This window comes from Nomascus leucogenys, chromosome 8 (genome assembly GCF_006542625.1).
Source record: "Nomascus leucogenys isolate Asia chromosome 8, Asia_NLE_v1, whole genome shotgun sequence".
NCBI classification, from domain to species: Eukaryota; Metazoa; Chordata; class Mammalia; order Primates; family Hylobatidae; genus Nomascus; species Nomascus leucogenys.
The window spans coordinates 89,769,759-89,782,885 of NC_044388.1; the positions used below are offsets into that span (position 1 = coordinate 89,769,759).

General features: G+C 39.3%; 1 protein-coding gene across 1 annotated transcript; it reads right to left on the bottom strand.

Moving 5' to 3' along the window:
* Positions 1-462: 462 nt before the first annotated feature.
* On the bottom strand, positions 463-885 carry LOC100594707 (uncharacterized protein C14orf119 homolog). Its single transcript, XM_012508863.2, is given in 1 exon segment — positions 463-885. A coding segment is annotated over 1 exon segment (423 nt).
* Between the last annotated feature and the right edge of the window lie 12,242 nt (positions 886-13,127).

Sequence of the window (13,127 nt, forward strand, 5' to 3'; positions counted from 1 at the left end):
ATCCAATCACCTCCCACCAGGCCCTACCTCCAACATTAGGGATTAACTTTTTTTTTTTTAGTGTAAAAATATGAACTCTTATTGTCCTATTTCTGGGGAAAAAGGGTTCTACTTTCCACACTGAGCTAGCAGTGGGTTTAAATTATAATATGTAGATTCCTTTTGGTTGTAGTCGCAGAAGAAGCTATCAAATTCTTGAGGATTTGACATCTCCTGGAAAGAAGCAAACTAGAAGATGGACCAATGATCTGGATTGCTTAGAATGATAACATTTACAGTAGGAGCCTAGTTGACATGCTATTAATGTTGAAATAATCATGCCTGTACTGGTCAGTGAGTTCAGTGTGCTGGTTGGAATACCAGTTCCAGACCTTTAGGTGACACGTTTGAATTGAGTTCTCATTGTAGAATCATGGCCTTGACTCCATCAGCTGCGGTTATCTTCTTTGGTCTGAATACCTATCAGTCCTTACCAGCTGTAGCAGCCACTGCTTGGTCAAACTTTGCCATGAAGTCTGGCTCACGGAACTCCAGCTGCCTGACAAATGCATTGCACTCCTGCTCAGCCCAGCCTTGAGACCACTGATCCCAAAGACATAGCTGGCACTCAAAGATACAAGGTGATCCATTTGCCCCGGACACACTAAGCTGCACCAGACTATTTGGCAGTGGCTGTAATTTTCCTGGCACTGCCTTAGCTACCAGGTCCTTCAGGAAATGTTCACACTGGGGACCTGACTAATTGGCAAATCAGTGAAGAATACACTTCATCTCCTGGGAGGTGATGTAAGACATTGGAGAAGGGGAAGAACTAATATCTGGTACTGAGGGTAAAAGAGAAGGGAAAGATAGTGGCGTAAAAAAGGAAGATGACTCCAGTAGCATCCTCCCCTTTTCTCTCAGAAGGTACCTGGAGATTGTCACAAGAGTCCTTAGATTCCAACTACTGCTGCAGCTTCCAGGGATTACAATTTGATATGAGATTTGGGTGGGGACACTGATCCAAACCATATCAGTCATGTTAATAGTATGTACCCTTAATGTGATGTGATGAAAATGTCACTTTGACTCTGTGATTTTCCTCCCCCAAGCCTTATTCTAATTGTGAGGAGGAAAATTATATAAATCCCAATTGAGGGACATTCTATAAAATACCCGACTAGTACTTCTCAACACTGTCAAGGCCAAAAAAAAGAAAAAAAAAAAGGAAAGTTTTAGAAATCATCAAAGCCCAGAGGAACCTAAGGAGACATGGTAAATAAAAGTAATGTGGGATTCTGGATGAGATCCTGGAAAAGAAGAAGGTAAAAACCAAAGAAATCTGAACAAAGTAGGGATTTCAGTTTAAAGTAATATATCAAATTGTTTAATTAATTCTAACAAATGTATCATATAAAATAATAGGGAACACTGGGTGTGGAGTATATGGCAACTCTTGGTATTATCATCACAATTTTTCTACAAGCCTAAAGCTATTTGAAAAGCTAAATTTTATTTAAAAAAATTGAACACAGCTTCAGGGACCTACGGCACCAGAGCGTAAGGTCTAACATATGTATAATTTGAGTCTCAGAAACAGAAGAGAGAACTAGGCAGAACAAAAATTGAAGAAATAATGGCTGAAATTTTCAAAAATTTGGTGAAAGATATAAATTTACAGATTTAAAAATCTCAGTGTATTCTAATTATGAATATGAAGAAAAGCACATCTATGAATAGCATAGTAAAACTGCTGAAAATGTATACATGTATTGGCAGGTGGCAATTTATTACTTTAATGCTTATATAGAAAATAAGAAATACTAAAAATGATAAAAAGCAAGAAAAGAAGGAAATAATCCAAGCACAAAAATTAATAAAATTGAGAAGAAATATATAATAAAGATTGAAGAGACTATATAAGAAAACCTCTGGCAACTGATGAAGAAAAGGGAAGACACAAATACAAAATTATAATATTAAATATAAAAGAACAATAGCCACAGATGTAACAGACAGTACCACAAATAACTTTATGCAAAGAAAATTGAGTGCTTAAATGCAATGGACAACTTCCTATTAAAGTGTTATTTATTATCATTGAATCAAGAAGAATAGAAAACTTGAGTAGTTTATTGCATTTGAAGAAAGGGCATCAGTAGTTTAAAATATATTTACCTGCAAAACACCCATCCTACACAATTTAAGCAATGAGTTCTAACAGTCTGTCAAGTAACAAACAATTTCAACCTTCCACAAACTCTTCCAGAAGCTAATAGATTAAGAAACGCTCATCAATTCATTTTATGAAGCTACTAAGTCCCTGATGCAAAATAGACATGCACACCATGAGGAATGTAAGTTACACACCATTCTCATTCATTAATATAGATGCAGAAACAAAAATATTTGCAAACCATATGTGTATATGTATATAAATGTATATAATCATTATTAAATTGGTTATATCTCAGGAATACAAAGATGGTTCACATTAAAGGAGAAAAACTCATGGTCATCAGCACATGCAGAAATCATTTGAAAACATTTAATGGTCATTTGTATTTTTAAAAAATTGGGAAAGAAACAGAATTTTCTTAACTTGATAAAGAGATAAAAAACATACAAAAATATACAGCAAACATTATATTTAATAGGGAAATGTTAGAAGCAGTTGATTTAAATTCAGGGAAAGGCAAGGGATCCAACAGCACAGCTTCCATTCAGCATTTTACTGAAGACTCTAGCCAACTCTTTAAGACAGGCAAAAAAAGGTAAAAGATTTGGAAAGAATGAAATAAAATTTGTGGAGTAAATTATTATAGATTAAGACAACATAAGAGACTCTTCAAATATTATAATTAATAAATTTTGCAAGGTTTCTGGATATAAAGGTCAACATTTTAAAATCAATCAGTTTCTGTGCACCAGTCACAGATACTAGAAAATGAAATTTTAAAGGTTTGTGATACTTTAAGGGACATAAGAAGCATAAGAATAAATCTAACCAAATATGAGCACATAGCATTTGTGAAGGAATGTTTAATCCTTTATTGAAAAAAGTTAGAGATAAATCTAAATAAATGGAGATATATACCATGTACATAGATAAGAAGACTCAATATTATAATATTGTAAATTCTCTATAAATTAATTCATAAATTTAATGTACTTCCAGTTAAAAGCTTTATAGTATTTTGTGGAGCTTGACACATTGATTCTAAAAATTTATAGCAAAAAGCAAAGAACCATGATAAGATGAGTTTAAAGAAGAGCAAGGTTGGAGGGATTTGTTCTGGTAGGTATCCAGTCTTCTTATATGGCTACAGTAATTAAGAGTGTATTTTCTGGCAGGTATGAATAAATTAGTGAACAAAATTGAGCACTCAGAAACAGACCAATGCTTACACAAAATCTTACTATGTAACAGAGTTGACAGTGCAGATCAGCAGGGAATAATAGGGTAATAATTTAACAAATGGTGCTAGGACAATTGGTAATGCAATGAAAAGAATCTGATCTCTATCTTGCACCACAAACAAAAACTAAATTTTAGGGTGATTAAAAACCTAGCATAAAGAAAAAAATTCAAAGCTTTATAAGAAAATGTAGAATATTTTTATGAACTCAGAATAAGGGAGGACTTCCTGTTTTTTAAACTTAATCCCAAATGTGAGTATAAAAGAGGGTTTCTTAAACAAGAAAAAAACGAGGCATCATCTATGAAAGAACTGATTGATTCAACTATATTAAAATTTAAAACTCTTATTCATCAAAAACACTGTAAAAAAGTAGACAATGCATGTATGCCCATAAAAGAATTAGTATACAAAATATATAAAGAACATCTATACAACATTTGTCAATATAACCCAATATGAAAAAAAAATTGTGAAGCATAGGAAGAGGCAATTTACAAAGGAGGCTATTAAATGGGCAATAAATACATGAAAAGATGCTCAACTTTATTAGATATCAGAAAAATGCAAAACAAGCCTACAATAAGAGACCATTTTACCCTGTCAGCTTGGCAATAATTTAAAAGTCCAACAATATCAAGTGCCAGGTATTGTCTATTTGCCCCTCCAGATCCACTCTCCACCCTTCTCTGTACAGAAAATGGAAAATGAAAGGACAGTGAGTTTGGCATTTATTTCCCTGGTTCCCTCCCTGCTCTGCCTAGGGCTGATGATGGCTGTGATGCTCTACTGAAAACTACAGCTCTTGTTAAACATCCATTCCCACAGGTGCATGTCTCTTAAGTTCGAGTAACACTCCCATGCCTACCAATTCAGGCCTGGGAGTGTCAATGACTCCCCATTGTGGGTGCTTTACCAACTCTTGTTGGTTCCTTTACCTCAGTTCACAACTCTGAAAAAAATCCCTTCATTAAACTCTCTTTAATTATCCCATTTGAGTGTGTCATCTTTCCTACCAAGACTGCTTAATATACTAGGTACTGGCAGGAATGTGAAACAATAAGAACCCATATACCACTATGAGAGTATGAATTGGTGCAAGCACCTTAGAGAACAATTAGACAATATTTAGAAACTTGGAGATGTGCATACTTCATAAACCAGCTATTCCATTATATAAGCTGAGAAAAACGATCTCTGCATGTTAGGAAACATATAAGAATTATCTTCACAGTAATGTTGCTAATAGCAAAAAGTTAGAGATAATCTAAACATTTATCAAGAGGAAAAGGATAAATACTAGAATGGCCACATAATGTAATGCTATTCCACAGTGAATATTAGTGAACCAGGAGTTATATTAATATGTATTGACATGGATGAATCTCACAAACATATTTTTATTTTTTATTATTTTTAAGTTCTGTTGGACTTGACTCACATTTTTAAGGTAACGAGCAAATAGCAAAAGAACACACGAAGAATGGTACTATAAAGCTTTAAGACATGAAAAACAATATTAATTACTGCCCAGAAACACAAAATATATATAACAAATTTATGAAGAAATGTTTGGGAATGATAAATATGAAATCTAGAATAGTGGTTACCTCTAGGTGGGAACAAGGTGAAGTGATTCCAGGATATATAAAAAGAGGATTTAGCTGTGTTGGCAATATTTAGTTTCTTAAGGTGGAAGTTGTATAAGTGTACATGGTATTATTTTTAAACCTTCTTGTAGGTTTTGGATATTGCATATACATTTTAAATTTTAAATAAAGAAAAAAGTCAGTTTATTAATAAGATAGATTGTTCACATGAGGCTGCAATGTAGTTAGGAAAAAATGAGAGAAATACATTTACGCATATAATATGCTAGCATTTGTATATGGTTGTGTATGTTTAAATTATCTCTGGGAAGATACACATGAAACTCTTAATAGTGGATCTTTTGGACAAGGGGGCTCAGTGGATGGGGCAGCATTTTTAGATATGTTTTTATGTCTTTTGAATTTTGTATCATAGGCATCTATTATCTATTCTTAAAAAATGGGCCGTCTGCAGTGGTTCACACCTGTAATCTTAGCACTTTGGGAGGCCGAGGCGGGCAGATTGCCTGAGCTTGGGAGTTCGAGACCAGCCTGGGAAACACGGCGAAACCCCGTCTCTAATAAAATACAAAAAATTAGCCGGGTGTGAGGGCCTACGCCTGTAGTCCCTGCTACTCGGGAGGCTGAGGCAGGAGAATTGCTTGAACCAGGGAGGCGGAGGTTGCAGTGAGCCAAAATCGTGCCACTGCACTCCAGTCTGGGTGACAGAATGAGACTCCGTCTCCAAAATAAAATAAATAAATAAAATGTTTGAAAATGGCCTATTCTGTTGACTTGGTGAGAAATCTCATTATCCAGCCACTCTACACCAGCTCACTAGCATTGGTGTTTAAAACAGGAGAGAGTATGGTGTCCAGCAGTCGTGAGAGAGATTGCATGGCCCTCAAAACTGAAAACATTTACTATCTGGCTCTTTAGAAAAAGGCTTGCCAACCCCTGACTTAGAAGGATGTGGATATGAGAGACGAGGGTAAGAAAAATGTTTTTTTTTAAATTTTATTATTATTATACTTTAAGTTTTAGGGTACATGTGCACAATGTGCAGGTTTGTTACATATGTATACATGTGCCATGTTGGTGTGCTGCACCCATTAAAGGAAAAATGTTAAGAAAGATGGCCAGGCTTTGAGTTTGAGTTGTGAACTGAAATGGTTGGAAGATGCTCACTGAGCTAGAGCATACAGGAGGCAGACAATTGTAGTGGGAGGGATGGGGAGGCAAGGAAGTAGCTCTAGAAGATTCTAAGTGTTTTGAGTTTGAGATGCCATGGGATGTCCAATTCATGATGTCATTAGGCATTTTGTTATGTGGATCAGGAGTCATCGAGAGGGATCAGAGCTGGAGATTCAGAACTGGGAGTCATTGGCATAGAGATGGGGCATGAAGGAGATCATTGAGGCAGTGAGAAGAGACGATCCTAGGAAAATCACAGCTCTTTAGATGGAGTGAGGGGAAGAATTGAAAAGGAGACTAAGGAGAGGTGGTCAGAGAATTAGGAAGAAAACCAAGAGAGTATGGAGTCACCGAACCTAGGGACAGAGTCTTTCTAGAAAAGAAACAGTTCCACAGATTGAATGCTGCTGAGAAGGGCTGATGAGTGAATATGCCTGGTGATCTTGATGAGAATATTTCCGGTGAAATAGTGGGATTCTAGTGATCAGAGAATGAGAGAAAGGATATTCCAGGCTGAGGGGACTGAATCAGCATAAAAAGCGACCCAGCACAGAATAAACCATGTCTAGGGAATGGAGAAGAGAGAGTTGGAGATCTTCCAATTCCAGGAGGAATTCCAATTTCAGAAGGTTGGATTATATTCTGTCGACATTAGGGAACCAAGGCAGATGTTGAGCACAGGAGTGTAATTAAGAGAAGATAAACATTTCTTTAAAAGAAGACTGCCTGCATGGCTCTTGTCTGGGAATACTGAGATTTTGCCAGGTTTCTTTGAAGATTAGTGTTTCAAGAACTAGGACCCAGTGGCTCTATCAGTCCTGAAGATTGAGCGGGGGAAGAATTCATTTCATGTGATTACATAGAACCAAGCCATTTCCTGATACACCTACACTTGAGACTTGGGGAAATGGGATGTGGAGGATATGGGTACTAGTAATTCTGATGAGGATTTAATTAAGAAGTCAATTTTCCCAGACTTCCAGTACTTGACTGCCTGATGTTTCTTTAATGGGAACTGTTGATATGTTCTAATTATGGCCGGTTATTTATGGGATCAGGTCTCATCTCTCTGCTCAATTATGTTTTGTTTGGGAGATCTGCATTCTTTTATGACTCTAGTTCTTAAGCGAGTCTATTGTCTTCCCCAAAGACACATTTAGTCTGGGGACCTCTCATTTGTGGCTTTTCCTCTACCAGAAATCCTGCCACCCTTTTCCTTTCTCTTCTATTCATTGATAAACTCTGAAGCCATAGGGAAGGCAACTCCTTTCTCTCATATTCACAGCGCTATCTGTGGCTGTACTCTTGTCTGGCCCTGGATTTCCCCTGAAGACTCAGCTTAAAGGCTTCCTTTAAATTTTTGAGACAGAATTCTTTAAAATTATCTGAGTATTAGATGTCTTTGAAATTCTGAGAGAAGTACAAATTCCAGGTGCTCAGAGTCAAGACACACATTTGATAGTCTGAATCAGAAATGACTTATAGAAGTTTCTTCATGGAAGAAAATCTTCTGGTTCACTACTTTGGAGATATTCTTATAAATTACACTGGGTCCTAGAAAATGTGTGCTCCCATGGACACAAATTGAGGAATAACAGACACTGGGACCTACTTGAGTGTGAAGGGTGGGAGGAGGGAGAGGATCAGAAAAAATAACCGTTGGGTACTAGGCTTAGTACCTAGGTGACAAAATAATCTGTACAACAACCCCCATGATGACACAAGTTTACCTATACAACAAAGCTGCACATATACTCCTGAACCTAAAATAAAAGCTAAAAAAAAAAAGAAGAAAATGTGTGTTCCTTCTAACCTGGAGTATCTTGAAAGCAAGGATCATTCTATTTATGTGTGTGTTGGGAAAAATAATTTTAATAGCAGAGAAGGAAGCGTATTTTGAAAACTGCTTGGGAAAGCCTCTTAGAGGAGGAAATTGAGTCCATAAGAACATTAGCTGGAAGGAGACCTCAAAACAAGCTAAAAATTCTTCATAGGGAACAAACAAGAATTTTGAGTTGGCAGAGGATAGAGAAGGGGAAAAAAAGAGTAAAGAGAGAAAAGAAAAAGAAAGATGGAAACCTGGCATCATGGCAAGAGGCTGTAATATAGTTTGGCTGTGCCCCCACCCAAACCTCATCTTGAATTGTAGCTTCCATAATTCCCACATGTTGTGGGAGGGACCTAATGGGAGATAATTGAATCATGGGGTAGTTTCCCCTATACCATTCTCATGGTGGTGAATAAGTCTCATGAGATCTAATGTTTTTATAGGGGTTTCCTCTTTTGCTTGATTCTCATTCTCTCTTGCCTGCCACCATGTAAGATGTGCCTTTCACCTTCTGCCATGATTGTGAGGTCTCCCCAGCCACGTGGAACTGTGAGTCCATTAAACCTCTTTTTCTTTATAAATTACCCAGTCTCAGGTATGTCTTTATCAGCAGCGTGAAAATAGACTAATACAGGCTGGAAACTATGGAGGAGAGTGACCCATGAAAAATTTCTAGTGGTGAAGTGGCCAAAAGACTTCAAGTGACCAGGGATGTCAGTTTTCAGTGTGAATTTACTATGATGTTGTAGTGTAAATGCCCTCCTTCACACCTAAACCACAAGTCATAGTCTTCTATTTACATAAATGACCTGTGTGGGTGATCTGGGGGACATCAAGAAAATGGAGCTGGTTGCCACTCAAGATAAGATTAGTTGGAAGAGGCAGAAATACAGAACCAGAGGAGGAAGCGTCTAAAAAACCTTTGGAGATATTGGGAGGGGCACTGGGTTTTACTCTGAGTATCAGTCAGAGTAGGGAACTTTATGCTGCAGTAATAAAGAACCTCCCCAGCGCCAATCTAAGTGAGCCACAACCACAAATGTTTATTTCTCACTATGCTGTCATCAACCCGTCTTCACTTTGGGATTCAGGCTGACGGAGCTGCTCTTATCTGGGACATTGCTGATCAATAAGGCAGAGGGGAAAAAGAAGGTGATGAACCACACATTGACTTTTAAAGTTTCCTTTCAGCAATCTCAATTCTAATCGTGTTTAATCGGTTAAAGAAAGACACCTGGCCATGCCTGAGTTCAACAGGGTGGAATGTGCTCAATGCCACAGAAGAGGTGCCAACCATGGTGAACAGACACACACTCTACCACACATTCTATCTTGGCTGTGATTTGAACTGAAGTTTACTTAAACCTTAAAGGATAAGGTAGTAACTTAATACTTAGTAAATAAGTGCATAGCATGTGGGGTTTTTGTTTGTTTGCTTTCTTCCTGACCATCCACACTGTTTCAATTTATTGGAGAAATGCTCAACCCTGTACTATCCTTGTTTGTGGGGCCTAGAAACTGATTTCCAGGAAAGGTGCCTGAAAGTCAGATCTTTGGCTCAAATTGACTATTTAAGGATAGAAAGAGAAACCAGGATGCTTCTTTTCTCTGCAGACCTCCTGGTCTGGTCCATGACCATAGCTCAGTCCTTAGGACACTGTGATCTCGACCAGCCCTAGGACACTGTGGGGTGTAGGAGCAGTGATTTCCCTGGCTCCAGTCAACAATTTCACAGGTATCTCTCCATGGTTAATGTGTGATAGACTACAGCTATGCTTGTTTTCTTCCAACAGAATGAGATGTGGGTACCACCTTGAAGGATACTGCAGTCTTGCCAGGGAGAAAAAAAAAAAAATATAAGGCAAACCATGATCACTGCCAAAATAGAGATCCAAGAATGCTATGTGAGGCCTGTGCCAGGGAAACCACAGTCAAGGCAGCAGGGACAGCTTCCTGGGGGTGGATGACATTGAAATGTCTCTGGATGGGCATTGAAGGAAGGATAAGAGTTTTCAAATTTAGTTCCATTGTTAATAATTTTAAAATAATCGAATTTCACTATAGAAAATTATATCTGAAGAAGAAAAATGTTAGTAATTTGGAGTATACCATTCTGGACACTTCCTATATGTAGACTATTTTATAAAACTGTGATATTATTATGTTATTTTGTAAACTGGATTCCTTCTAGCATTATAAGTTGACTCTTTCCATAACAATAAACATGCATCTACGTTATTTTGAATTGTGACCTAGATATTCTGTTTGGATACATAATAATTTGTGTAACCAATGTTCTATCGGTGTATACTCAGGTGGCTTCCAACCTTGTGATGAGTAACGTTAGACATGCGTCATTATGCCTGTCCACAGTTACTACAAAAGATCAGTTCCTGGAAGGCAAATTGCAGACTCCTAGGGCATGTACTATGTTAAGACTTTTAAAGACCATAGACTGTTTTTCCAACAACCCCCACCAAAAAGAAAGAGAAAGAAACAAGGAAGGAAACAGAAAATAAAGACTGTAGACTGTCAAGTTCCAACAGATGAGATTTTAACTGGAGCTGAAGGTATGAGTGGTAGAGATGCATGCTGGAGGATGGGCACGGCATAATTGAAGGTGTGAGAGCAGAAATAGAGCATGTGTTTCAGTATTGCTAATCTAGAGACAAGCAGAACATCATTCCAGTCCACACTGGTCACGATGAGATCAAGTCAGTGGGGGGATCTGTCTCCTCTTCAGGCACAAAACCTCTGCTCCCCCACGATTTTCTAAATGCCTTTATTCTGCTTCCTTTTTCCTCATATAGCATGTGGCACACAGTAGGTGTGTCATAAATGCTGGACTGAACTGAGTCAGCAGAGACGTCTATAACTCTGATGCTCCCTCAAAGCCCTTTCGCCTAGACTTGTAGGATAAAAATGCAACAAAGGAGAAAGTGACAGGAGCTTGATTTATCACAGTTTTGTGATTATGAAGAAAGAATTTCATCCTACAAACATCCCTTTTCTGGCCATTTACATTATCAATTTGGATTCTATGGCTTTTCAGAAGATGAGGAAATATGTAATGGGATGAAAATGTGAAATACTAGTATAATCATTTATCATTTTCATTGAAGAGAGGTATTGATTCTCTGGAATGCTCGTGAACCTAGGGCTGCTTCCAGAATGTAATGATTGCCCCCACCGGACATATCCCCTCTCTACTCAGCAAGGTCATCTCAAGCCCCAGATGCTCTTCTTGGCACTAATATGAGTGATCTCTGGGGACCGGAAAAGATCCCCCACCCCCCCACCCAGAAGGAGCTCTCCCTCTTCCATCTCCAAATCTAACCAATGCTTCGAGGTCCCTTCTCAAGTAACAACCCCCCTTAAGCCAGCACCAATGGCTTCTCTTTCTGAACCTACTTCTGCACACAATGTAGAACCTCATGATGTCATATACTGCCATTTTCTCTCAGTGATCTCAACCTGCAACAGGAAGTATTGATTGATTGATTGATTGAGACAGGGTCTCGCTCTGTTGCCCAGGCTGGTGTACAGTGGTGCAGTCTCGGCTCACGGCAACCTCTGCCTCCCGGGTTCAAGCAATTCTCCTGCCTCAGCCTCCTGAGTAGCTGGGACTACAGGTATGTACCACCACACCTGGCTAATTTTTTTTGTATTTTTAGTAGAGACGGGGTTTCATCGTGTTGGCCAGGCTAATCTCAAACTCCTGACCTTATGTGATCCACCCACCTTGGCTTTCCAAAGTGCTGAGATTACAGGCATGAGCCACCATGGCTGGCCCAAGAGGTCTGTATTTATTTACTGTTGCTGCTACAACGAATCACCACAAACTTTGTGGTGTAAAAGAATCCCCTTTTTTTTTTTAATCTCACAGCTCCTTGGGTCAGAATCTGGGCACAATACCCAGCTGGACCTCTCTGTCTGAGGTCTTGTATTGTATGGTGTTAGCTGGGCTAAGTGTTTATCTGGAAGCCCTGGGGCAGGTTCTGCTCATAAGCCCATCCAGGTTGTTGGCAGAATTCAGTTCCTCTTGATTGTAGGACTAAGGCCTCTCTTCCCTTGCTGGCTATCAGCCAGGGCCCTGTCTTTTGCTGCCAGAGGCTGCGTGCATTCATTTTTGCTGTCTTCCACATGGTGCCCTCCAGCAATGGTGGGTTAACTCTGTCTCATGCTTTTGATATTTCTTTTTCTGCTGCATCGTTCGAACTCCAGCTGGAGAAAGTTCTCTGCTTTTAAGAGCTCATGTGGTTCGACTGGGCTACCTGAACAATTCAGGATAATCTCACTATTTTAAGGTTTGCAACCTTAATTACATTCTCAAAATCCTTTTGCCTTGTAGCCTAACATTATTACATGGTCCAGGGACTAGGGTGTGGACATCCGGGAGGGTAGAGTAAGGAGGTGATGGCAGGAATTCAGGGCTTCCTCACTGCTGGCTCTCCTGCGAGCTCTGGGATGGGCCCAGTGTTTCGCCCATCTAGCTTCACCTTTCCTCATTTTGTGGAGTTCTCCCTGAGGTCTCTGGTTCCAGTCACAGTTTAATAGGAAATTGGCTTCTGTGCAAGTAATGCCAGTTGTCTCTTCTTTTTGTATAGCACTTTGCAATTGCTAAAGCAAGGCAGGTGAGAAAACTGAACCTCAAAGTGGGCAAGTTACTTGGGGGAATGACAGCATTGATAGGGCATGAGGTTGCCAGTGCGGGCGAGAAGTAGGCTTCAAGTCTTCAGACTGTCAGGCCATCGCTCTTTTCAAATCTGGAAAATTCTCTATGACCACAAGCCAAGCAGCTAAGGAACATATTTTCCAGGTTTCTAAGAGAACCTCAAGAGGGAAGCTGGCAAGACAGAGGAAGATTGGCAGGCTATCGCTGGACCCCAGCTGCTGGGAATTTGCCCTGGCTGACCCCCCCCACAGTGCATGGCACACTGGTCACTGGCACGACCTAAATGGAGAGACCATCTTGGGCAGAGCTTCCCTGCATTCTGCAAGCTGACACATGGCTCTGACTTGGCCGTGGTTCATCTCAGGGTGGCAGTTTGAAAGAGAGGACAGAAAGTCAGAGACCCCCCAGAACAGTAGAGCTGGGAGGCAATTTAGAGATCATCT